The sequence below is a fragment of the Protopterus annectens genome, chromosome 6.part0 (assembly GCF_019279795.1).
Source record: "Protopterus annectens isolate FY-2018-M chromosome 6.part0, PAN1.0, whole genome shotgun sequence".
Classification (NCBI taxonomy): Eukaryota; Metazoa; Chordata; order Ceratodontiformes; family Protopteridae; genus Protopterus; species Protopterus annectens.
In genome coordinates, this window is record NC_056737.1 from 983,618,902 (window position 1) to 983,643,986 (window position 25,085).

Sequence of the window (25,085 nt, forward strand, 5' to 3'; positions counted from 1 at the left end):
GAGCCAGTCGTCCAGGTACGGAAACGCCTGGAATCCTGGACGTCTCAAGTGAGCCGTCACCACTGCCATACACTTGGTGAACACCCTAGGGGCTGTGGTGAGACCAAAGGGCAGAGCTCGAAACTGGAAATGTCTGGCTCCCAGCCAGAAGCGTAGATGACACCTGGATGCCCTGTCCATTTTGATATGGTAGTAAGCATCCTTCAGGTCGGTGGAGCACATCCCATACTTCCTTTCCCAACAATGGGAGAATAGATTGTAGGGTGACCATACGGAATTTGGACTTTTGTACGTAATGGTTGAGTTTATTGAGATCTAGTATGGATCTCAGGTCCCCTGTTCTTTTCGGCACCAAAAAGAATCTTGAGTAAGTCCCTAATCCGATCTGGTCTTAGGGGACTGGTTGGATGACTCCTTTTTCTAGCAGCTGAGATACCTCTGAGGCTGCTTGATCCCTTTGACTGGGTGGAACGTCTGGGATTCTTCTGATGGGAGGGAGTACTGAACAGAATGGAATGGTGCAACCTCCGGAAATTATCCTTAATACCCATCGGTCCTGGGTGATGTTTTCCCAGGCTTCCGGAGACAAGGAAATTCGACCCCCGACTGGCTCCAGATAAGCACAGTTGGGCACACCCTCAGAAGTGAGAGTATGGGGAGCCATGAAAAGAGTCGTGGTCCCCAGAATTGCGAGGGCTGCCTCTGGGGTGACGTCTCCCTGAATAACTCCCCCCTCCCCTGCCTCGGGAGGAGGTTTCACCTTGTGCGGCAGGAAAAAACCTTTGTGATTTCTTGAACCACATCTTTCCCCCTCGCTGAGCCTTGGGATAAGGCCTAGACGGGAGGGAAAAACAGACCCCTACAGCAGACAGGGTCTTTCCCTCTTGCTCGCACCTGGTGAGGGTGTCTTTCACTTTGGTCCCAAACAAGGAGGAACCATCAAAAGGGGCATCAGTGAAGGAAGACTTGAAGGCCTCCGCAAAGTGACAGGTGCAGCCAGGCTTGCCTTCTAAGGGCTACACCTGAGCTGGCCGCCCTACTCGCTCCCTCGGCCGCATATGAAATGACTCGCATGGATGAGTTTGCGATGGAGTTGAGGGTAGAAACCTGTGCATTGACTGAGCCACCGCTTCAGGTACGTTAACTGCAAAAGCATCTCCCAACTCCTTAAGGAGATCTCTCTGGAGCCGAGTGAAATGAGATAAGTAGTTCAGCGACCTTAAGGTGAAGGTGGCTGAAGACAAGGTACGCTTCCTGTACAGGTCCATAGTCCTAGACTCCTTGTTAGGAGGATGGACCGAAGAGGAAGACTCTGCAACTTCCTTCTGGGTGGCTGCCGCCGCCACCACCATGGCATCTACCGGAACTCCCTTCGTCAGAAATTCTTTTCCATGAGGGGCAGAGAGAAATTTGTTGGGGCGCCGAGGTACTGGCTCCACAGAATCAGGGTTTTCCCACACCCTTCGACAAATAAGGTTAAGAAGTTCATCGAAGGGTGGAGACACCCAGGAGGCGGAAGGTTGAGCGCCAAAAGCCTTAAGGAACACTGACTCCTCCTCAGAAGGGGTTTTGGAAGGCCAGTCTCCTCTTTGTTTCAGTATCTCCAGGATATCGGAGAAGGAAACATCATCAGAGGAAGACTTGGGGGACCCTTCCGATTCCTCGAGGTCAGTATCGGAAGTGAGAGACTCATCCTGGGAGTCTATGTGCTTCCTCTTGCACAATTTCTTCCTGGGAGGTTCCTCAGGGACAGGGTATCCTTAGGGCCTGGTGCTCTGCTGTCCAAGGATAGATGGGTGTCAGAAGCTCTCGCCGGGGGATGGAATGACCGACCTGAGTGACGTAGCTGACGACCTGGCCAGCGCGCTCCGCATGGCCGGGAAAGGCGGGTCCCCCAGAGTCCGAGGACCGACCGGCCTCCAAGGCCATGACCGGGACCGGGGTCCCCCTAGCCGATGCGCCGAGGGAGACTCGGAACCAAGAGATGTCCCGAGGCATCCGAGCTCTACAAGCGCCAAATGTGATCTGGGGATGCAAAGCAGTGTACTATGGGATACCCTCAGCCCAGCCAATCAGAGACTTTTGAGCTAGTAAATAGGCAGAGTCAGAGCCGATATTCGGCTCTAAACCCCATGGGTAAGAATGTAGGCGAGATAGGACTACATAACATCATATCTTCTGGGTGTCAGACATCAGGGTAGTGTCCCAATTGAGGTACTCCATTTTAAGTTATAGTCTCCCCAAAAGTTACATCTTCAGGTGGGGAAGCAATTAGACACACAAGAGACTGATTTCTCTGAGGAGGAATTATGTTGATATTGACATTCTTCTTCCTCTTGAGTAGTTTGATGTTGGGGAGAAGAGGCAGAGGCTGTGTGAGGGCTGAGCACAGGGATGGTAGAAGGAGCAAAGCCTGTGGGCCTAAGGGCCACGAAGGCCTGCATAAGAGAATTTGTGAAAGACTGCCAGTCTGGCTGTGCTTCAGAAGGAAGAGTGATATGTTTTGTCTTCTGTCTTTTCTTGGAAGGTGTAGACTTTGGGGACAGCCTAGGGATTGAAGCCCAGCCTGCAGTAGAGGAGGACTCAGTCGGTCGTCCAACAAGAGGTTCCCCCTCGATGTCAGTTGGTGCTGATGGCTGAATAGTAACCATGGATGTGCATTCCGTGGCTGCAAAAATGGCTTCCTCAGCAGGAACGATCGAAGCTGACGGAGAAATTGGGCATTCCTCGGCCTCTATATCAGAAGCCGATGGAACATCCGATAGTGGAGTGGCAGTAGGAATAGGCCTAGAATCTTTGGCCTTCTTCCTGGGCAGTTCAGGTTGGTCGATCGATTCCGAGTCCATCCTAAGGGCTAGGCATTTCAGACGCTGGTTCTCGAGATATAAATTTAATGCGGCCAAACGACTGCACAGCATCTTGGGCACGAAAGACTTACAAATGGAACACAACGTATGGTCGTGTTTCCTACCTAAACAAAACACACACTTATCGTGGGAATCTTTGTGCGGTATCTGCCGGCCGCAATTACATTTGCATTTTTTAGCTGACATCGGCCAAGAGCTACAGCAAACCAAGCAAAAAGCAATGATAAAAGAAAACAAAAAACCCCAACGGGGTACTCATCTTCCGAAAGTAATCGTAAGAGCTGAACGATCGAAGCGATGACGTCTGCGGCTGAAAAAGTCTGAGGTCTGTGCGTGCCAACGTCACATTTATGGTCCCTGGTTTATGGCCCTACGTGTGACGTCCCACGCACCTACAGCAACCAGGCAAAAGTTTTTGTATAGAAGCCGACATCAGAGCGCCCGAGGAGGAAAATCCCACACCAAATGAATACTGCAACATGGAATAGAAGGACATCATATTTTCTGGGGTGTTATGAGTTGCCCGACTTTAAAGATTCTCTGCAGACTGCTCTGTCAGAGACGCTGGGTGAGCAAATTGGAGTGACTAGGGAAATTATTTTTTTTTGAGCTATGATAAAGAGTTGGAATTGCCTAGACATATTAGGACCTTGTGAGTCCAATTATGACAGCTGTCAAAAAATCAATAACTAGAAAATGGAAATCAAAGTCTAAACAACTTTACTAGAAGTAACAAAGATAGTAACAGAGATAAAACAACTGGAACTGAGATCTTTAGAAAAGGGTAGGAGTCAATTACACAGGAAAAAATGGAAAATGTGGGACCACTACATGCAAACGAGGAACAATGTTTAAAAGAAGGCAGGATCTGAATGAACTATGTATAGGCTGACTGACAATGACTGGATATATTAAAAGTGATGTATAATGTTTGCAGCTACAGCTGTGTTGGCACAATTTGTAAGGTATAATATGTTTGCAACTGAGAGTGTGCCACTATGATTTATTTTCATTTATATAAATATAAGATTGCGGATGGCACACATGACAAAGATGTTTTTTGTATAAAAAAAAAAAAAAAAAAAAAAAAAAAAAACTTTTACTCCCAGCATCAGCTGGAGAATGGACAAGTGAGGATGGATAAGCGATCGCTTGCCCTGTGTGAGGAGTTCCAACTGGTGAGGTAGCTTGTAATGACTGCCCCTAGCCAGATGCATTAAGAGGGAGAACCAGTGTGGTCTCGGCCAAAAGGGAGTCACTAACAAGATTTCTGGGGAGTCAAGCCAAATCTTCTGCAGTACTCTTGGAAGTAGAGAAAGGGGAGGAAAGGCATAGAGAAACATCCCCTTCTAAGGGAAAGAAAGGGCATCAGTCTTCCACGTCAGATGGCATGGCTCTATGGAACAGAAAGGAGGGAGATGCCCATTCAGATGGTAGGCAAAAACGTCTACCTGAAGAATACCTCACCAATGGACCATGTCTAGAAACACGTCTCTACGAAGCATCCATTCGTGAGCCTGTGTTTTGGAATTGCTCAAAAAGTCTGCCACTAGGACTGTACTCTGAGGGAATATGCACTGCCTGAAGAGTTAACTGATAACAGTGCCAGATCCCAGGCCTGAATAGTCAACCTGCAGAAAAGGTAAAACTTTGTGCCCCTTTGCTTTTTGACATCATCATCACTGATGTTGTCTGTGTAAACCTTCAGAGGGCCTGGAGAGCATGGGGTGAACCTGAAGGGCTAGAATTAGAGCTCTAATCTCTTTGATGTTGACATGGTCTAACATCTGAAGGGGATGCCAAACACACAATTTTTAGATGACCACAGGAAGCCCCCCACCCCATGTCTGAAGTGTTGGTGAACAGTTTTTGAGAAGGAACCGGAGGTTGAAAGGGCAGGCCTGGGTTGAGGTAAAGTTGCTGAAACCACCACTTGGACAAGGAACAGAGAGAGACACTGAAAATCCAGAGGGTGACAATGCAGAAGCCAAACTGACTTCAGGAACCACTGAAGCTTCAGCACATGCAGTCTGTCAAGACAAAGTGCTGGAATAGAAGAGGTCACAAATCCCAAGGCTTGAAGAAACTCTCTGGGTGGAATAGCAGGCAGAGGAAGGAGAGACTGACAGAATGTTGTCAAAGACAGAACTTTAGAGGTGGAAAAGAAGCCAACACTGGCACTGTCTGAATCTTGCAACCCAGATATACATGATCCTGAGAGGGAGTCAGAACAGACATTTGAAAGTTGAAAGTGAACTCCAGATCCTGTAACAGGCAACTGGCAGAAAGTGACTGAAGCAAAAGGCCATCTAGATATGGAAAAATGCTGAATGCCTTGGAGCCTGCAAAAGGCAATCACAGGAGCTAGGCATTTTGCGAATACCCTTGGAGCAGTAGGGAGGTTAAAGGGAAAGTAGAGAACTAAAAATTAGAGGAAGAAATGCAAAAAATTCATGAAAAGAGAGTGAATGGGAATATTAAGGTAAGCCTCCTTCAGATCCAAGGACACCAGAAAAGTCTGCAGTTGTACAAAAGGAAATGGGGTTTGAAGAGTGACCATCTGAAAAGAAGGAAACCTGAGAAAGGTGCGAGTATGGAGAAATCCAGAATAAGTCTCCAAGTGAACTCCTTTTGAGGGACTAGGAACATCATGAAGTAAAATCCCTTTCCTACCTGTGAAGGATGGACAGGTTGAATAGTTTTCCTAGTCTACCAGAGACTCAAGGACCTCCAAGAAATGAGGAAGTTGTTCCAGAGGAGGTTGGGGAATCTCTGAAAAAGGAGAAAGAGACTTCTGCACCATGACGTAACCCTGGCGGATGATAGGCAGGACCCAAGAATCTGAGATGATATGCCAGTTTAAAGACAAAGGAAGAGCCGGAGGGACAAGGGAACCTGTGCAAGAGGTAGGGGGGGGTCAAGATGTCAAAGAGAAGCAAGCTTATCAGATAAAGGAGGCTTCTGATCCACAGAAGCCTGAGTAGACTTAGTAGTAGGAGCTCACCTACCACCCTTCCTGCCTGTGGTGGCCTGATGAGGTGGCTTGCAAACAAAAGCAGACCTAGTAGGACAGTTCCTCTGTAACTTAGGGATAGGGGATACAAAAATATGTTTAAGATTCTGCAAAGCTTTACCTTTTTTCCTAAACAGGCTTAAACAGAGCAGCAGCAAGAGTCCCACAAGAGATTTTTATCATCTAACGGAGCATCCAGTAACTTGGACTTAATGTCCTCAGGTAAATACTGCAGGCGACACCTCATGACAGACCCACAGGCAGCAGTTCTGGAAGATGCATCAGCAGCATCACAGCTGCACTGGAGAGAGTGACGAGCCACCTGAGAGGCAGAACTTACAACACAGAGAGCAGAAGACTTTGCTTCAGAATCAGGGTGATCAGATATAACAAGACAAGGGTGGGCAATCAAGGCCAGAACATATCTGGTCACATAGGTCTGACAACTGATTGCCCTAAAGACCAAAACAGAAGCAGTACAAACCTTACCAATTCTCTCAGCTGCCCAACTATCCTTATCGGAAGGCAAAACCTTGGAAGAGGGCAAAAGTTTAGAAGGCTTGTCAGAACAGACTGACACCATATTACGGACAGCAAAAGGAAACTATCAGGTTTCTTTGGAGCAGAAGCCTAAGAATCATGACACTTGCAGGCTGCTATAAAAGTGTCCAACAAAGCAGCCAATATAGGAGGTACTGCCAAAGGTTTAGGAGTGTCCACCTGAAGCAGCTCACAATACCTTTTCTGGATATCAAACATTTGAGAAGAATCCCATCATTCTAGTTACAGTACCTTCAAAAGACATTTCCACAAAAGGGCATTCAGGACTTACAGACTCTTCTTCATCAGAAATATAAGCCAAAGGTGAAGGCATCTGGGAAGAGTACGACACACAGAGACCCCTTGGGGAAGCTTCAGGAACATTAAAGCATTAAACAGGTCCTGAGTAAACTCCTGCCATTCCCTTTGAGGATCCACAGGATGTACAGAAGTATGCTTAGTCTTCTGATTTTTCTTAGTAGGGATGTCAGCCCTCACACCGGAGGTTCCAAACCTTGACAAGGTTCATTAAAAGTACCGGGAACCTCTTCCCAGGCCAGACTTTGCAGGATCCCTCTAAGGCCCTCCAAGATAATCAACTGCAGTTCCCCCTCAATGTCCAGAGCAGACGCCTGCAAAGCTTCAGAAGACATGCGAAAGGAAGGATCCATGCCGAACTCCGATGGGGTCGCAGCACAGGAATCAGAAATAGACATCTGATGGCCTACAGAGTTTTCACTCGCTTCTAGAGAGATGTCCTGTGGGGGCTGGACAGCCAAAGAATCCATATGAGACTCCTTGGCCTTCTTCCTGCTTAATGGGACCTTGGGGTTAGACGATTCCACCATGCTACCTTGGGCTAACAGTTTAAGCCTCTGGTTATTAAGATAGATGGCCAGGCAAGACAACCAACTTTTAAGAGTCTTGGGTACAAGTGCTTTGCAAATGCTACAGAACATATGGCTGTGGGAAGCACCCAAACAGAAGAAAAGATGCTGTTTGTGAAGATCCTTATGGGAAATCTGCCTCCCACACTAAATGAACTCTAGGTAACTAAAAAAGACCGCCACCAAAGAAAAAAGACCCCAACGGGGCACTTATCCGATGGCTAGGTATTCAGCACAGCAAAACAGCTTTCAGACCAATGAGCAATGACGGCGATTAGACTGGTGGCAAAGAAGTTCTGGGTAACCATATCCATACATCACTTTTATGCCCTACATCCTATATGGGGAGTATACATGTAAAATAGCTATATGCAAGATCTAAAGACTTTGGTATACTGGGTGGACGTTGGTTTGTCCTTGGCTGGATATCCCTACTGTGAAGAACACAGCTACAGTGACACAGAAGGACATCCCTTTTGATACAAAATACCTTAGCATGCAAATGTCACATTTTTGCAAAATATTGGCATACCTGTAAACTCGCATCTTATAGGTTCATAGGTAGGTACTAAGCTATCTGCCAGGGGGCATTTTTAAGCGTAGCCAGAGTGTGTCGGCTTTCGCCACCCCATTGATTAATTAACTGAGCCTCTGTCAAGCAGAGCCAATGATGTGATCCCAAGGATGTATTTTCTGTTACCCATCCACTCGTCAAGGCTTTTCTTGAGTGTTAGTGAGGGGCTCTGCCTATTGTAGTTAGGAATTTTGTACCAAAGCATGGGGAGTCCCTGTGACAGGAATCTATCCCTCCAGCATGTTCTAGTTATTGTTGTGGCGAGGTTTAGCTCACTAGAGTGCGTGACTCGCAGTGACTTGGATTTCTTTAGGTGGAGCATGTCCATCAATTCTGAGTTGGACATGGCTTTGTAAGTCAGGCAGAGATCACCTCTGTAGTTTATATGCCACTGAGTACAGTTGGAGTTTTTTCAGTCGGGCTGCATAGGACATATGTTTGAGGCCAGTAATCCTCTTGGTGAGGTGCTTTTGTGGTCTTTCCAGCTGTTGGAAGTGTCTTGTGAGGTACAGCCCAAATGGGGCATTGTACTCTATGATGGGTCTGATGAGTGATGAGTAGAGGGGCACTATAACCTCTATTTCTAGAAGCAAACCCCTTAGTAATTAGATGGGCCACACAGAAAGATTTCCTAACTACTTTGGCAATATGATTGTCAAAGGATAGATTACTATCTACCTGGGTCCCCAGATCTCTTATTACCTCTTCTGTATTAAGGGGGATGCCGCCTATGTGGTAATTTGTTTTTTTTTTTTTTTCCCCCCAAGCGGGATGACTATGCATTTTTTGGCATTTAGCTTGAGGCCATGACTTTGACACCAGGTATCTGTCTCAGTAAGGTGTTTTGAAGGATGTCCGTGTCAGCCGGAGAGTCAATTATGGCTCCCAGTTTGCAGTCATTGGCGAACTTGGTTAGCCATAGTCCTCCTGTGTTTGCCTGTACTTCTGAGAAATATATGCCAAACAGTAGGGGTCCCAGAACAGAGCCATGTGGGACACCACTTGTGACTGGTTTAGAGTTGGACCTGGAGCCCACTATTCTTACAGTGTGCGTTGTGTCTGTAAGCCAGTTGGCAACCCATCTTGTGACGTAGGGGTTTATGTTCAGGTTGGCGAGTTTTTCTATAATACCCGAGTGAGGAATGGTGTCAAAAGCCTTGGTGAGATCAAGGTAGGCTGTGTGAACCACCTTTCCCCTCTTCTATGGCCTCGGTGACTGTCGAAGTCAACCAGGTTTAGTAGGCATGATCTGCCCTTAACAAAGCCGAACTGGGTCGGGTCAAGTGTTTGGAGGTTCCCAATGTCTTTGTTAATGAGTTCCATGATGATGCGCTCCATAGCCTTGCAGACCAGGCTGGTCAGGCTTATGGGGCGATGGTTACCAGAGTCAGTTGTGGCCCCTCCTTTGTGGAGCGGAATAACCATTGCTGTGCGCCATTCTATGGGCATGTAGCCTGTGGAGAGGCTGAGTTTGAACAGCGTGTTTAGGTCGGGGGTTAGTTCGTTCTGTAGTTCGTGCAAGACGCAGCCTGGGACACCATCTGGCCCCATTGATGCTGTGTTTTTGGATTTTGAAAGGGCTGCTTTCACCTCTGCTTCTGTGATTTCTGGGACACTACACTTTTCTGGTATTGTTGTAGGCCCTTTTGAAGGTGAGAGGGAGGTGAAGTTTGCACTGAATCTATCTGCCAGGATGTTGTCAATATCAGTAGGTTCAGTATATTTTGTGCTATTTTGCACTAGCTCAGAGCATATCTGCGAGTTGCCACTTAGATTCTTGACATAGCTAAAAAAGGCTTTGTGGTTATCTTTCGAATCCTTGGCTATTTTTCTTTTGAAGTTAGCCTTGGATGATTTTATGAGGGACCTTAGTTTCTTACTGATACTGATCAGGGATGTCTTTCCTTCTTGGGATTTGCTTTTTTTCTGAACTAGTTTCCTCCTCCTGTTGTATAACCTGTTTATGTCCGGGGTCCACCAGACTGGTTTCCTTCTCTTAGGGGAGTGAGTCTTGGTCTTGCTAGGGATGGCACGATCCATGCATCCTTGCAGGTGCTCAGAGTACAATTGTAAAGGATTCTGCATCTTGGGCAGTGTTATCCTTTAGCGTGGGGGCTGTGAAACTTACCACCTCTGCCTTAAGTAAGGTGAAGTTTGCTTTAGAAAAGTTTTTCACTATGGTTTCCTTGGTTGGGGGTGGTAGTGGGTGTGGACATCCAGGGTGATTAGTTTATTGTCTGATCTAACCAGTGACGGGTTGACCTCCGGTACGGAACACCTGTCACCCATGCTGGTGATGACCAGGTCCAATATGTTGTGGCCTCTGGTAGGGAAGTTTACCAGCTGATCCAGGGCATTTGAGTTGATAAATTCCAGGAAGCGCTGAGCCAGGGAGTTTGTACTCAAGTAGTTTTCCCAGTTAATGGTAAGGTAATTGAAATCGCCCAATATCAGGATGTTTGGTAGGACCTTCATGTTTTCCAGTGTCTCCAGAAAGGCGGAGTGGTGGTCCTGGATCATGGAGGGTGATCTGTAGCAGGCCACAATTTGCATTGCAGATTTGCCCGATGTTAGTTGCACATGGATGATCTCAGAGGTATCATGCTGCGCCACTAACCTGGAGGGGATAGTATCTCCTTGATGAATATGGATACACCCCCCCCTCCTTTTGTTTCGGTCCGTGTTCTGTGGCCGAAATGTGTGGTATGAGTTGTAGCCCAGTAGTGCTGGAGTCCTCTCTGGAGCCTTGAACCAGGTTTCAGTTACTGCACAGATATCTACGTTCTCCATACTTAGGAGTGCTTCGAGCGCATGCATTTTGAAATTTAAACTCCTGGCGTTGAGTAGCATAACCCTCATTTTTTTACTTGTGCGGTTTACAGTGGTGGATTTGAATTTTGAGCCTTGCCTAAAAAAGACACTATGAGGGCAGCAAGAGCCTTGGCCACTATTCGAAAGCCAAGGGGTGACAGGTGCAAGCAGTCTCTTGCGAAGCAACGCGGCTTGTCGAACATGTCATCCCAGGCTGACAGACACTGGATCCCCTTTGAATGACACCAGAAGCTTAGCCAATTGTTGAAATTGATCATTATTTCTTTATACTGAGGTATCATTCTTGGTGAGGGCAGGATGCTACTCAGGGTCAGGGTCATACCCGCCTGGGCTACATGATCAGAGAGCTCTTCCATGTCTCTTTTCATGTAGTCCAGGGAGGTACATTTCAGGTCATTCACACCAACATGAACAATGACAGAGTCATATTTGTACTTGTGCTTCATAAGTGTCAATGGAATTGACAAGGTATGCTGCTGATAACGTCAGTTATGACTGTCTAGAACTTATTTACCAAGTCGAAAGAAACATTTTACCTGCGTTACTCTCTGAACTAAGCAGTCATCAGCGTATGTTCCTTTGTGTACACATGGTAATCGTTCAAATCTTGGGTCCTTAGCTATCCTACAGAAAAACAAATAAACTGATGACATTCTAAATGATGAAAACATGCCATAAAGTGTATAACTAACCAGATATCCTCTCACATTTGTCTGTATTATTTGTATTACTAATGTCTACTGTCCAATGACTGGCCAATTAACATTCAAAAAGATGCATACTGATTGGTCAAGCCAAAACAAACTGCCTAATGTAAATTTGAGCATATGCCAATAGAAAAAAGTTCGGTCGTCCAGCCTTTCTTCTGTTAATATATGTTATGGAGCTCTCCAGTTTTTTTTTTTTTTTTTTGATTAAAAACAAATAAAATAAACTTAGAGATTCTAACAGTTCACAGGTATGAGAGAGATGGGACAGAAAAAATACAAGGAAAATCAGGTCTGCTATGCAAAACTAAAGAAATGTACCTGATTTTCCTTGTATTTTCTCTGTCATGTCTTGCTTGTATGTCTGAAATATCCGGATTTCAATTTTTTTTTTTATTAAGTCCAATACGTATGCACAGTACATCAAGAAAGCCCCATGATACGGGAAAAAAGCAGACCACATTGCCATTTCCCTGTCGTGACCAACCCACAACACCCGTGGGTAAATCCAGCATTACCTATATCCAGCCATGGGTTATTGCTGAAGTAAATCACATTAAACTTTACTACATAACAAATAAGTGCAGCCCCCCCCCCCCCCCAAAAAAAAAAAAATAGTCAAGTGTACACTAGTACATCGAATGGAATCTATGCTACATCTGTGTTACCCTAAGTGCCATGCTGCACACTTCTGTCACGCACCACTCACTTTTCCTGCTCCACATCTTGGCTAACCTCTTCTGAAATTATATCCTTGATTCTTTGCTTTAAACTATATCATTCCCTTTTCATGTTCCTCCATCAGTCCCTTTTTGGTAATTACTTAATTACAACAATCAATAAACTGCTTAATGGAGCCTCACCAAAGTCTGTCAACAATGTTGGGCCACATATAATGTAACCTTTCACTTCAAGCATATGACTTACACAACAGCAAAAAAGCTCTAAATAACTTGGATGACACAGCAGGCTTTACAGTACCTAAACTTCACACCTCATTTCTAAGAAAGTAATCTTTCCCCAGCGCTAAACCTATCAAACACATTATCACTCTCTCACATAATCTGCATTTTCCCACAACCTTCAAATGTGTACATCATACATACCCCATCTCCAAAATATACAACCCTAAAGATTGTAAAGATTACAGGACCTGTAACAAAAATCTTTGAAAAACTAATATACAAGCAGCTTTGGGAACAAATTAAATATGGACATCTCTATGAAGAGCAGTATGAATTTAGAAACTATTTTAGTACCATCACTGCCTCGTATACATACAGTGGATATAAAAAGTGTACACACCCCTGTTAAAATGCCAGGTTTTTGTGATATAAAAAAAAGAGGAAACAAATCATTTCAAAACTTTTCCCACCTTTAATGTGACCTATAACCTGTACAATTCAATTGAACAACAAACAAATGTGTTGGGAAAAATATAAAAAAAATAAAAAATGTACAATAAGCTGGTTGTATAAGTGTGCACACCCTTGAACTAATACTTTGTTGAAGCACCTTTTAATTTAATTACAGCATTCAGTCTTCTTGGGTAGTAGTCTATCGGCATGGTACATCTTGACATGGAAAAATTTGCCCACTCTTCCTTGCAAAAGTGCTTCAAATCTGTCAGATTTTGAGGGCATCTCTTTGCATAGCCCTCTTCGGGTCACCCCACAGATTTTCTACTGGATTTAGGTCTGGGCTCTGGCTGGGCCATTCCAAAACTTTAATTTCTTCTGGTGAAGCCATTCTTTTGTTGATTTGGATGTATGCTTGGGGTCACTGTCATGTTGAAAGGTGAAATTCATCTTCAGCTATCTAGCAGACGCCTGAAGGTTTTGGGCTAAAAATGACTGGTATTTGGAAATGTTCACAATTCCCTCCACCTTGACTAAAGCCCCAGTTCCAGCAGAAGAAAAGCAACCCCAAAGCATGATACTGCCACCACCATGCTTCACCGTGGGGATGGTGTTCTTTTGGTGCCAAACTGTTGGATCTATCACCATCCTTTTTTGTTTTAAAAGTTTTGAAATTATTTATTGTGGTCTCATTTTTTGTATCACAAACTGGCATTTTTAACAGAGGTGTGTACACTTTTTTTTATTTCCACCATATAAATAAATATGGACTTCTGTTCACTCAGTTTAATTTCTCCAAGACTTTTGGGTTTCTAATACCATGATGGGAATGGACCCCATTCCTAAGTCGAAGTATGATTAAAGTTCATGAATTTAGTATTGTTTTAATCTTTGAAGTTAGCCAAAAGTACTCTTTGCAGCACCCACAATGAGCCTAGAACCAACTCCTTCTGCAATTCATATGCAACTCCTTCTGCAATTCATATGCAGTTACATGTACTGGTAGCATATCTAAATAAGACTATAAATTCTTTACGAGACTCATTGCTTCTACTACTATTGGAATTGTCTGCGTATCCTTCTTCAACATTGCCCTCGTTTTGGCCTGCAAATCCTGTTATGACCGTTTCTCTCTGTACTTAACAGCACCATAATCACTGAGTGTAGCATGTTCAATAATCAATGCTACTTTTGTCTTCTTTCCAGGGAATGTTATCTGTTTTTCTCGCATTATTTTTTGACTGTTAGTAATGGGTAATCCCATGTGATATAAATTTCATTATTCCATATAATGCTTTGTGGCTCATGTTATCAGTATTTCCAGTGTTTGTACAACTGTTTCCAGATCTGTTTTACAGAACCTGAATTTATCTGTTTCTCCCACATGTTCAATGGACTTTGTAAACCAAGATGTACATAGTTCACTATCCTGGGCCGATATTAACCTTTTATCTTTTGGTTTAAATTGACGTCTATATCATTCCTGTGTCAGATCCTGATCAACATGAGGGTGTTCAATGAGTATTCTGTACCTGCAACTATATTTATGCCTTTTCCACATTTCTTGCCTTCTCATCTGATCCTTCTCTTTATAGCCTTTCTTTTGTTTTTTGGCATATTCAGTAGTTGCTGCCTGATTTTTGTCTCTTTCTGTTTTGGTTTTCATTCCCACTTGATATCTGTACACTTCTGCTAAACTAAGCAGGGAAGCCATCTTACATTTGTTCTCTGCATGCTTCAAAACTTTCACTATGTTTGGATCTGGTGAGGTCAGCAAATATGTATGTAGTCCTACAATTACAGATTTATACAAGCAATCAATTTCAAGGAGACACATACCTTCTACAGAACAAGGTACACTGATTTTTATATATTATTTGTTAAACGTGAAGCATTTTTCTTATTTTCCTGTCCAACTGATCCAATATTTTGGGGGTCAATCAGCCCAAAACTGAAAGTTAGAACAGGAAGAGTAAATTGGTTTATAGCTTGGACTTTGTTCCTACTCGTCAGGGCTGTTTTCAGAATTAACTGTAGTGTTCTAAAATACTCCTTACTGAGTTTTGTTCACATTTCTTCATGTTTTACTGTTGAACCTTCATCAGTTCCAAAATATTTATATATTCCCTCCTTCTCAAGTTCCTTTACATCACATTCCTATCCCAGACAGATTTTCTTGGTGCTGCAGCTTTCCTGTTTTAAATGTTACTTCTGCACACTTATCAAACAAAATTACATTCTTATACCTGAGAAATTTTTTACCATTTCCAGTTGTGCTTTCAGCTCCTCAGATGAACTACAGTTCTAATTCATCTACAAAAAGGAGATGAGAAGTCTTTACGCTTTGTTGTTGTCTGGGAGCCAAACTGTAACAATGACCTAATCTGTTAAGTAGACAGCTTTAAGGGCAAAACAAAAGAGCAATGGTAAACAGTCAACCTGGAATACGCCCCCATTGAATTTTTATCCCTGGGATAATAATCTGTCCTTTATCATGTCTTAGCTGGAAAGTGGTTTGCCACTGCTTCATGGTCACTGCAATGTCATTTTATCAATGTAGGGTGTATTTTATACATCTGCAAGCACTCCTATGAATGTGGGACACTGTCAAAATACATTTTTGTAATCTATTCATACCATACCTAGATTCTTCCCCTTTTACAGTTTTCCATTATGACTTTAACAACAAATGATCTTTTGTTCCATATGACTTTCTTTTGTTACCCTTTTGTTCTATTGCCATGATTGAGTTTTCTTCTAAACGACTACAAACTCTGTCAGCACCAGTTCCAGTATATAGTTTATACATCATTGGAAGGCACGTTATATTGGTCTGTAGTTTTTATGATAGCTTGCAGCTTCACTCAAAGAGGAGCATTGTTTTTCTGAAGTTAACTAGGTTGGTGTCTGTTCCGGGTGCCTATATTTTGTAGTTCTTACTCAGGACTAAATCTTTATGTGAAGACGTTCATACTTTTAGCAAGAAGTTATGTACTGCAACTGGGCCGGTGGTTTTCTTAATCTTGTTTTAATTTCTTTGGCTGTTACTTCATCCCATTTCATATCCTGTACATTTGAATTTAACGTTTTGTTTACTACTTCTAACCATTCAGCATCTTTATGTTCCACAAGATCTTCATAGACAGTTCTCCAAAACGTGTCTATTTCTTCTTTTTGGTGACTTTTTGTATTCCTTTTAGTTTGTTTCCCAGTCTTTAGCAAACTTTACCGGGTCATCAATTAACTGCCTATTTTATACTTTTCATTTATGTTTATCTGCAAATCGTTCAATATTTTATGCCAAAGCTGACATCTTTAGGTTACCATTTAGTGTAGGATAAATCCTAGTCTGTTCAAATACGGCACGTTGCTTTTATCACATCTAAGTGTTTTTGTTGATCTGTTCCCTTTTCTAACAGTGACACAGTCTTAATTACTTTATAGTTCTCTCGATTCTATACTTTCATTATGGCACTTGATTTCTTCCCTTCCCTTATTTTTGTAGCATGTTGTTATAAATTTAGCTGCACGGTGATATATTCTGTTTACTTCTGTTATGTCACATGAATTTCTGTTAGTCTTGATTACTGTGTTCATTTGTTTTAATGGACTTCTGACATTTTGGGTCTTACTGACTTTCTCATTGATCTTAATATGTCTATCCATTTCTATTAAATCAAGAAACATTCTCTACCCTACGTCTCCTGCAGGCATTATACAGAAAGTTCCAGAACATCTTCCTGTGACATATTCTCTTTGTTGCACTGTGTCATCGGTTGCTCTTTCATATGGGAACTTACTGGTCTGTTACTCCACAGCATTGACTGCATCAGAGCTGTTTCTGTTTCCTGCTCCTTCTCTTGCTGTACAACTGTAATTAAAGTTCTGTACTGCTTTCCTACTAGATACTCATCAAATAATCAAATGGACAAATTGTTGACAACATAAAACAAAGACAACATCAACATACACCACAAAAACGGCTTTTGCAGGGGGGGCAAGCCCCCCTGCACCACCCACACCCCCTGCTAATTATATATACCGACTCAGAGATTGCACTACTTTGGGAAAAGTGCAAATTTTCTGATCCCTACTGTAACACAATCTCAGTCAGAACGGTTTAACAGACTGAATTGTCAATAAAAAGAAGTTATGTACTCACCATAATGTTGCATGTGTGTTGTCCAGCTCATCTTCATTCTTCACTGGTTGGGTTCGGAACCAATCCTCGGTTCCGACTTGGCCTATACAAAAGTTTGAGGACTTCCACTAGCTCGTGGCTGTAACCCTATCCCATCATGCTTCAAGAAAGCTTCCCAGATCTTGTTTGCTGATATAAGAACAGATACCAAAAGAAGTATTTTCATGTCTACTAGATAAATGAAGAAAGGTCAGAGAAATAGAAGTTATGTCCTTACCATAACGTTCCATGTGGAGTGTTCATCTCGCCTTTGTTCTTACACATGGGTTCGGAGCCGATCCTCGGCTCCGTGCCGGCCTCTTGCAAGCTCTGCATCGAGAAGAAGCTCGAGACAATCTAATACCCACAATCCCCCTCTGCCTTTACCTCAGATCTAGTTTGCAAGCAAACCAATCTACAGAATAGCACATTCATGCTTATACACATATGTATAGAAAGAATCTACAGATAACTATATATATATATCTAAACAGACACATATATATATATATATATGCCAACTATGTACACAATATCGTAACAGTAGCAGAATGCTCCTGGCCAGGCATCAAAGAACGTTCTTCCTAAGGGTGGGAGGGCGGGACTGTAAGAACAAAGCGAGATGAACACTCCACATGGAGCGTTATGGTAAGGACATAACTTCTATATGTGATAGTGTTCAATCTCACCGTTTGTTCTTACACATGGGTAGCGTCCCTAGCTCCTTGATCCCGAGGAACTCACGGGAGGACGTTCTTGAGCACAGTGGAACCAAAGGTTGCCCTGTCCCTAGAAACCTTGTCTACTTTATAATGAGAAATAAATGTATGTGGCTTAGACCAAGTAGCAGCCGCACAAATAGCGTCCAGTGGTAGGCGAGCTGCATGAGCCAAAGACGTAGACACTGACCTTGTGGAATGTCCTTTGGGTTTGTGTAAAAGGGGTTGATTTGAAGAATCGAGACATAGATTATACAATCCGTTAACCATTTAGAAAGAGTTCTTTTGGTAACTGCAAGTCCTTTCCTGCTATCAGCAAAAGCCACAAAGAGTTGATCTGTTTTCCTGTGATCTTTTGTTCTATCCAAATAAAATCTTAGCTGTCTGTCAACATCCAATTTGTGTAACATATACTCCATTTTGTTGGAGTGGTTTTTGAAGAAAGTGGGTAATTCAATGGACTGATTAATATTGTTAATAGAACACACTTTAGGGAGGAAGGATGAATTGGTTCGAAGAGAAACTCTGTCAGAGTGAAAGATCAAATAAGGGTGCTTGATGGAGAGAGCCTGAAGTTCAGATACTCGCCTAGCGGAAGTAATGGCTACCAGAAAGAGAGTTTTCCAGGACAAAAATTTTAATGGGCAAGAAGAGGCGGGTTCAAAAGGGGGCAACATTAATTTAGATAACAATAAATTTAGACTCCAAGGTGACGTCGGAGATCTGACCGGTGGTCTAATATGAAAAACTCCTTTTAAAAAGGCTTTACAAAGTCTGTGAGCCATAACAGGAGCTCCACATTCTTCCACATGGAAATTCGAAATGGCAGCCAATTGAACTCTTAAGAGTAGCAGGAGAAGCACCCTGATGAAATAAGTCCGTTAAGAACTCTAATATCTTATTCAAAGGAGCTATAAAAGGATCCACATGGTGTGTATTCGCCCAGAATACAAATCGCTTCCATTTGCTAGTATATGTTTTAGTAGTGGAAGCTTTATGCGAAGCCACCAATATATCCTGGACTGCTGGTGACAAAAGATCAGACCTGGCTAAGTTGGAATTGGAGCAGCCAAGCTGCTAGATGGAGTGACGAGCGGGATGGGGAACCCCTGACGAGTGAGTCAATAGATCTGGCTCTGGGTCCAGAATCCAGGGTCCCCGAATGCAGAGTATCTTCAGGAAGGGAAACCAAATTTGACGAGGCCAGAATGGAGCAATGAGGATTATCGTCCTGTGTAGGTTCCTGGCTTTCTGGAGAAACTTTGATATCAGAGGAAATGGAGGAAATGCGTGCAGGAGTCCCGGGGCCAATCAGAAACCAGTGCCCCTGGGGACTTCCCTGGAGGGGTAATAGGGCAAAGTAGCTCCTGCATTTGGCATTCATTGGAGACGCAAACAGGTCGAGGAAGGCTGGCCCCACGTCTGAAAAAATCCTTTTCGCCACTGACTGTTTTAGGGACCACTGCGGTAACAGAATTGCTCTGCTCAGCCTGTCGGCTATGACGTTGGATGACCCGGGATGTGCGTTGTTATTAGAAAGTGTCCCGTGGATCTCGCCCACTGCCAAATTCTCATGGCCTCTCTGCATAGTTGATAGGACTTGGTTCCCCTTGCTTGTTTATGTACCAGACTACAGACATGTTGTCCGTCTGAACTGCAATAGTCCCTAGAGGAAGAAGGGGAGCAAAGTGTTGCAACGCTAGAAACACTGCCCTCAACTCTAGAACATTGATGTGCAGATTGTACTCCAAATTGGTCCATTCGCCTTGGACTGTCTGTCCCTGAAAGATGCCCCCCACCCTATCAGGAAGCGTCCGTGGTCACCGTAACTGTGGTGGGTAGCACAAACGGCCTCCCCTTGGAAAGGTTGCACGTTTGAAGCCACCAGTTTAGATCTGTTTTGCATGTCTTTGTTATAAGAATCTCTGTGTTAGAGGTAGTTGTTGAACGACCATTGTGCAAACAGTAGCCATTGTAGGACTCTCATGTGCAGCCTTCCCAGGGAATTGCAATAAGGGAGGCTGACATGAGGCCCAACACCTTCAATACTAGTTTTGCAGGAGATTTCCTTGACAAGAGTAGAAGGCGTATATGAGTCTGAAGTGATAATATCCTTTCTGGGGAAGCCTCAGAATCAACTGACGGTGTTTAATTCTGCTCCTATGAACAAGATATTTTGTGATGGCTGAAGTAAGGATTTTCGAAGTTTACGGAGATCCCTAGGTGAACACACAGTTGAAGAACAAAGTCTCTGGCCTGCAGTAGTTGGCGGTGGTGGCGAAAGGAGCCAGTCGTCCAGATCACGGAAACACCTGGAATCCTGGCGTCTCAAGTGAGGCGCTACCACTGCCATGCATTTGGTAAAGACCCTGGGGCTGAGGTCAGACCAAAGGGCAGGGCTCGAAATTGAAAGTGACTGGCTCCCAGCCGGCGCAAATGATCTCTGGATGCCCTGGCCATTTTGATTTGGTAGTATGCATCCTCTAGATCTATTGAGCACATCCACTGTCCTTCTGTAAGAATGGAAGGATCGATTGAAGCGTGACCATTCGAACTTTTCTTTCCTGACGAAAGTATTGAGGTAGCTTAGGTCTAGAATGGGCCTCCAGTCCCCTGTTTTCTTTGGAACTAAAAGAACCTTGAGTAAGTCCCGAATCCTTGCTGGTCCGCTGGGACTGGTTGGATGACTCTTTTTCTAGCAGCTTTGAAATTTCTATAGCTGCTGGCTCTCGCAGATGGGGCGTACATCTGGGAGTCTTATCTTTGGGATGGGATGGGATAGGAAGGGTATGTTGTAACCTCTGGTAACCACGCTTTTTACCCACTTGTCTGTAGTTATATTTTGCCAGGCCTGAGGGTATAAAGCCTAGCAACCCCCGACCGTCTCCAGAGCAGGTCAGTGGGGCCTCCTCTCAGGAGTGCTGGAAAGGTTTACCAGGGAGTGTTTCCCTGTCACCTTGATGTTGGACCCCTCTGCCGCCAGGGCGGCGTCTTCCACCTCTGCCCCTCCTCTGCCTCTAGAGGGGCATCACCCTGTGTGCCTGAGAAAGATCCTTGGGGTTTTGAAACCACATTTTCCACAGCGTTGCCCTTTGGGGTACGGTCTGGTTGGGGTGGAAAACGGACTCCGACAGCAGACAGAGTCTTTCCCTCTTGTTCACACCGGTAAGGGTCTCCTTTACCTTGGGGCCAAAGAGAGTGGCACCGTCAAATGGGGCGTTTGTAAAGGAAGACTTGAAGGCTTCCGCAAAGAGCATAGGCGCATCCAGGATTGTCTGAAGAGCAATCGCTGAAGCTGCTGCCCTACTCGAACCTTCGCGTGAAATCAGCCTCATGGACGAGTTAACAATCGATGTTAGGGTATTAAGTTGCTGTCACTTTCTCTGAGACAGCTGCATCTGTAGCACCCTGGAGGGTATCTCCCAACTCTTTGACTAGATCCTCTGTAGACGTGTAAAATGGGTCAAATAGTTCAGGGACCGCATGGAAAAAGCTGAACTAAAAATGCGCTTCCGTATCTATCCATCGTCCTAGAGTCTTTATTAGGAGGATGGACAGACGAAAGACTCCGACATCTCCTTTTTCGTGGCTGCTGCCACCACCATAGCGTCTACTGGAACTCCTTTTGTAAGGTGGACTTATCCTGAGGTGCTGTGATGTATTTGTTAGGTTTCCTTGGAACAGGTTCCACTGTGTCAGGAGCCTCCACGCCCTTGAGCAATGGTTCCATTAGTTCGTCGAAGGGCGGAGTGACCCAGGAGGAGGAAGGGCGAGCACCAAATGCCTTCAGCAGAACTGACTCATCCTCAGAAGGGTGAAGGGACTGCCAGTCACCTCTCTGCTTCAGGATCTCCAATATGTCCGAAAAAGAGACATCTTCTGAAGGTGACTTAGGGGACCCCTCTGACTCATCTAAGTCAGTATCAGATGTCAAGGATTCCTGTGGAGAATCCAAGTGTCTCCTCTTACACAATCTCTTCCTAGGGACTTCCTGGGAGCATCCGAAGAAGCCTCGAGGAAGAGGGGCACCTCCAGGGGTGGCTGAGACACTGGTGCCCGACGCTTGGATGTGGCCGTGGGTGCAGATGAAGACAAAGGCCCTTTATGGGGAGGAGAGACTGCTTCCTCTGATGTGGTTGTCTGGGTAGACAACACCTTCCTCATCAGGTCGAACGCTCCCGGGTCCCGCATCGAAGAGTCCCCGGTTCGAAGAAATGGGAAGAATCCCGACACAGGCACGAAGGCATCGACCCGAGGGAGCCGAATCGATCCGCCGAGGCCCGAGGCCCGAGGGAGAGTCGGAACCGACACGTCGGTTCGACTCTCGGCCCGGAACCAAGAACAGACCGTCGGCTCCGAGACTCCGGTGCGGGTCCGCGGTCGAGGTGAGGGAACAGACCGAGAAAGGCGGTTCTGGACCAGAGGGCTCCACAATCAGTAGATCAGCCTCTTCCGGCTCCAAAGACTGAATCGGTCTCGGAGGAGGAATGGATGGAGATACAGGGAGGCCTTCAAGTTTCGACACCAACTGGGTGGAAACGAAATAAGTTTGGAGAGGCGAATGCTCCAATAACTTCTGCACCACGATCCACATCGACATCCGAAAGTTTGGAGGAAGAACGGGTCGAAGGAACCGAAGACGGAGCCGACCTCAATAAGGTCGAAGGAGGGAGCTCCATCACCGGTTCCAAGACTCGAGGCTCAGGAACCGATACCAGTTGAACACTGGCCCCAAGTCTGTGGAACCGGTGATCTAACCTTTGAAGAAGAGCTCGAGCTGATGACTTAGGCTCCGGCGTCTTGACTCCTTAGAGGACTTCATGCCTGGTCAGAAGCATCCAGAGCCTCTTGGAAAGCAGGTTTCAATAGACCTCTGTCCATTGGTTTCCTGCGCTATCTGTCATGACCCTCCCACTAAAAGAGTGACAGATGGAGCAATCCTCTTGTAAGTGGAGAGGGCCAAGGCAGTAGACTTGGGAACTATGGTTGTCAGTGACCGACATTTTCTGGCCACACTGACAACGCTTGAAACCAGACTTTACCTTCTCAGACATTATAGGGAAGAAAGACAAATCCAGTAAAACAGTCAAATCCGATAAAGTTAGTCAAAACCGATGAAAATTGTCAAATCCGGTAAATTTTCCTTAACTAGGTAAAATATGAAGGGTGTAGGCCCGACAAATATTTACCGATAATTATAGTTAACGGTACCAATAAATTAACGGAACCACAACACAATCATACAGTTAACACTGAAAACATCAAATAGAATAGAATCCTAATAAAATATAACAAAATAAAGTTATATCTTAGCTTAGAAACTCTCGAGCTAGCTCCCAACGATGCGTATGCAGCAGCGGCAAACTAGATCTGAGGTAAAGGCAGAGGGGGATTATGGGTATTAGATTGTCTCGAGCTTCTTCTCGATGCAGAGCTTGCAAGAGGCCGGCACGGAGCCGAGGATCGGCTCCGAACCCATGTGTAAGAACAAACGGCGAGATTGAACACTATCACATCATGATTTACCAATTGTAACTACTCTGTCCTCTAGGACAGAAAGGCTGGGGGAAGGAGGATGGGACGCAAGAATGAAGGCGAGATGGACAACACACATGGAACGTTTTGGTGAGTACATAACTTCTTTATGTGATGTTGTCATATCCTGCCTTCATTCTTCACTGGTTGGGACAGTGTCCCTAGCACCATATTTCTCGGGTGGCTCACGGGAGAATATTCTTCAGAACAGTGGAACCAAAGGAGGCACTGTTCCTGGAGGCCAAATCCACTTTGTATTGAGTTTTAAAGACATGAGGCCTTACCCATGTTGCTGCAGCACAAATGGTATCAATTGGTAATCTCGCTTGAAAAGCAGATGAGGTTACTATAGCTCTTGTAGAATGACCTTTTACTTTTCCAGGGAGTTCTCGGTTTTGAGACTTGTAAGCAAAGGTAATACAATCTGAAAGCCATTTTAAAGTGTGACTTCTGATACAGGAGCACCTTTCTTGTTATCTGTAAACAATATAAATAACTGATCAGATTTTCTGTAATCATTTGTTCTATGTAAATAGAAGCATAATTGCCTATGTACATCTAGCTGGTGTAGCATATACCCTACCCTGTTGCCACAGTTGGGGGAAAAGTGGTAAGTCTATGGATTGCTTCACATTAGATTCTGAGCATACTTTGGGTAGAAAAGATGGGTTTGTTTGCAGATACTCTGTCTTTGTGGAAAAGCATGTAGGGGGGGCTTTACTGACAATGTTTGTAGCTCTGGCACTCATCTAGCAGAAGTGATGGCTACCAAAAAGAACATCTTCCACATTAAAAACTTTAGATCACAGGATAATTAGAAGTTATGTACTCACCATAACGTTCCATCTGAGTAGGTGTATTCATTTGTCTGCAACCTGTGGGTTATGGATCCGATATCGGATCCGAACCGGCATGGTTTACCAGCTATGGATCCAAGCTCTCAGCTCCTCCCCTCACCCATAATGCCCTGCTCTACCCTCATGACCTCAGATCGAGTTTGCCAAAAGCAAGAACACCCTGAAAAGGGTAACAGAACATATGCAGGAAACTGAAAGGCCAGGGGGATAGGAGGGCGGGATGGTTGCAGACAAATGAATACACCTACTCAGATGGAACGTTATGGTGAGTACATAACTTCTAAATCTGAAGTAGGAGATTCATTTGTCTGCAACCTGTGGGACAGAGTCCCCAGCTACCTGAATCTTGGGCGGCCATCATGGAAGGATATTCCGGAGCACCGCGAGCCAAAGGATGCTCTACCCTAGATGCAAGATCCAACTTGTAGTGGGAAATAAAAGTATGAGATGAAGCCCGTGGCTGCTGCACAAATATCACCTAGAGGAATCCTAACCTTAAAGGCTACCGAGGTAGAGACTGACCGGGTTGAATGGGCGTGTACACCCTCCGGTGCGGGCCTTCCTGAAGCTTGATAAGCCAATAAGATACATTGTGAAATCCAGCGAGACAGTGAGACTTTAGAAATTGGCTTGCCCAAATTAAATTTAGCAAAGGAAATGAACAACTGGTCGGATTGCCTATGACCAGCCGTCCTGTTTAGATAAAATCTAAGTTGCCTGTGAACATCTAAGGAGTGAAGCTTGTATTCACCTTTGTTTTCATATTCAGGAAAGAAAACAGGGAGGTTAATGGATTGATTAATGTTTGCTTCAGAAGCTACTTTAGGAAGAAAGGACGGGTTGGTCCTGAGGTAAACACGGTCCGGATGAAAGACCAAGTAAGGAGGTTTAGCTGATAATGCTTGGAGCTCTGAAACTCTCTTGGCAAGTAATGGCTACTAAGAAGGCAGTCTTGAACGACAAGAATTTCAGATCTACCGTAGCCGCCGGTTCGAAGGGGGGGGGGCGGTCAAGGC

The 25,085-nt window shown here is 44.6% G+C and overlaps 1 protein-coding gene across 1 annotated transcript in view; it reads right to left on the bottom strand.

The window, feature by feature from the left end:
* The window catches only part of FCF1 (FCF1 rRNA-processing protein), a 671,099-nt gene that overhangs the window by 149,524 nt on the left and 496,490 nt on the right, over positions 1–25,085 (bottom strand). Inside the window, exon 6 of the mRNA XM_044074623.1 lies at positions 11,250–11,337. Within this exon, the coding sequence (XP_043930558.1) occupies positions 11,250–11,337 (88 nt within the window). The remainder of the gene's footprint in view (positions 1–11,249; positions 11,338–25,085) is intronic.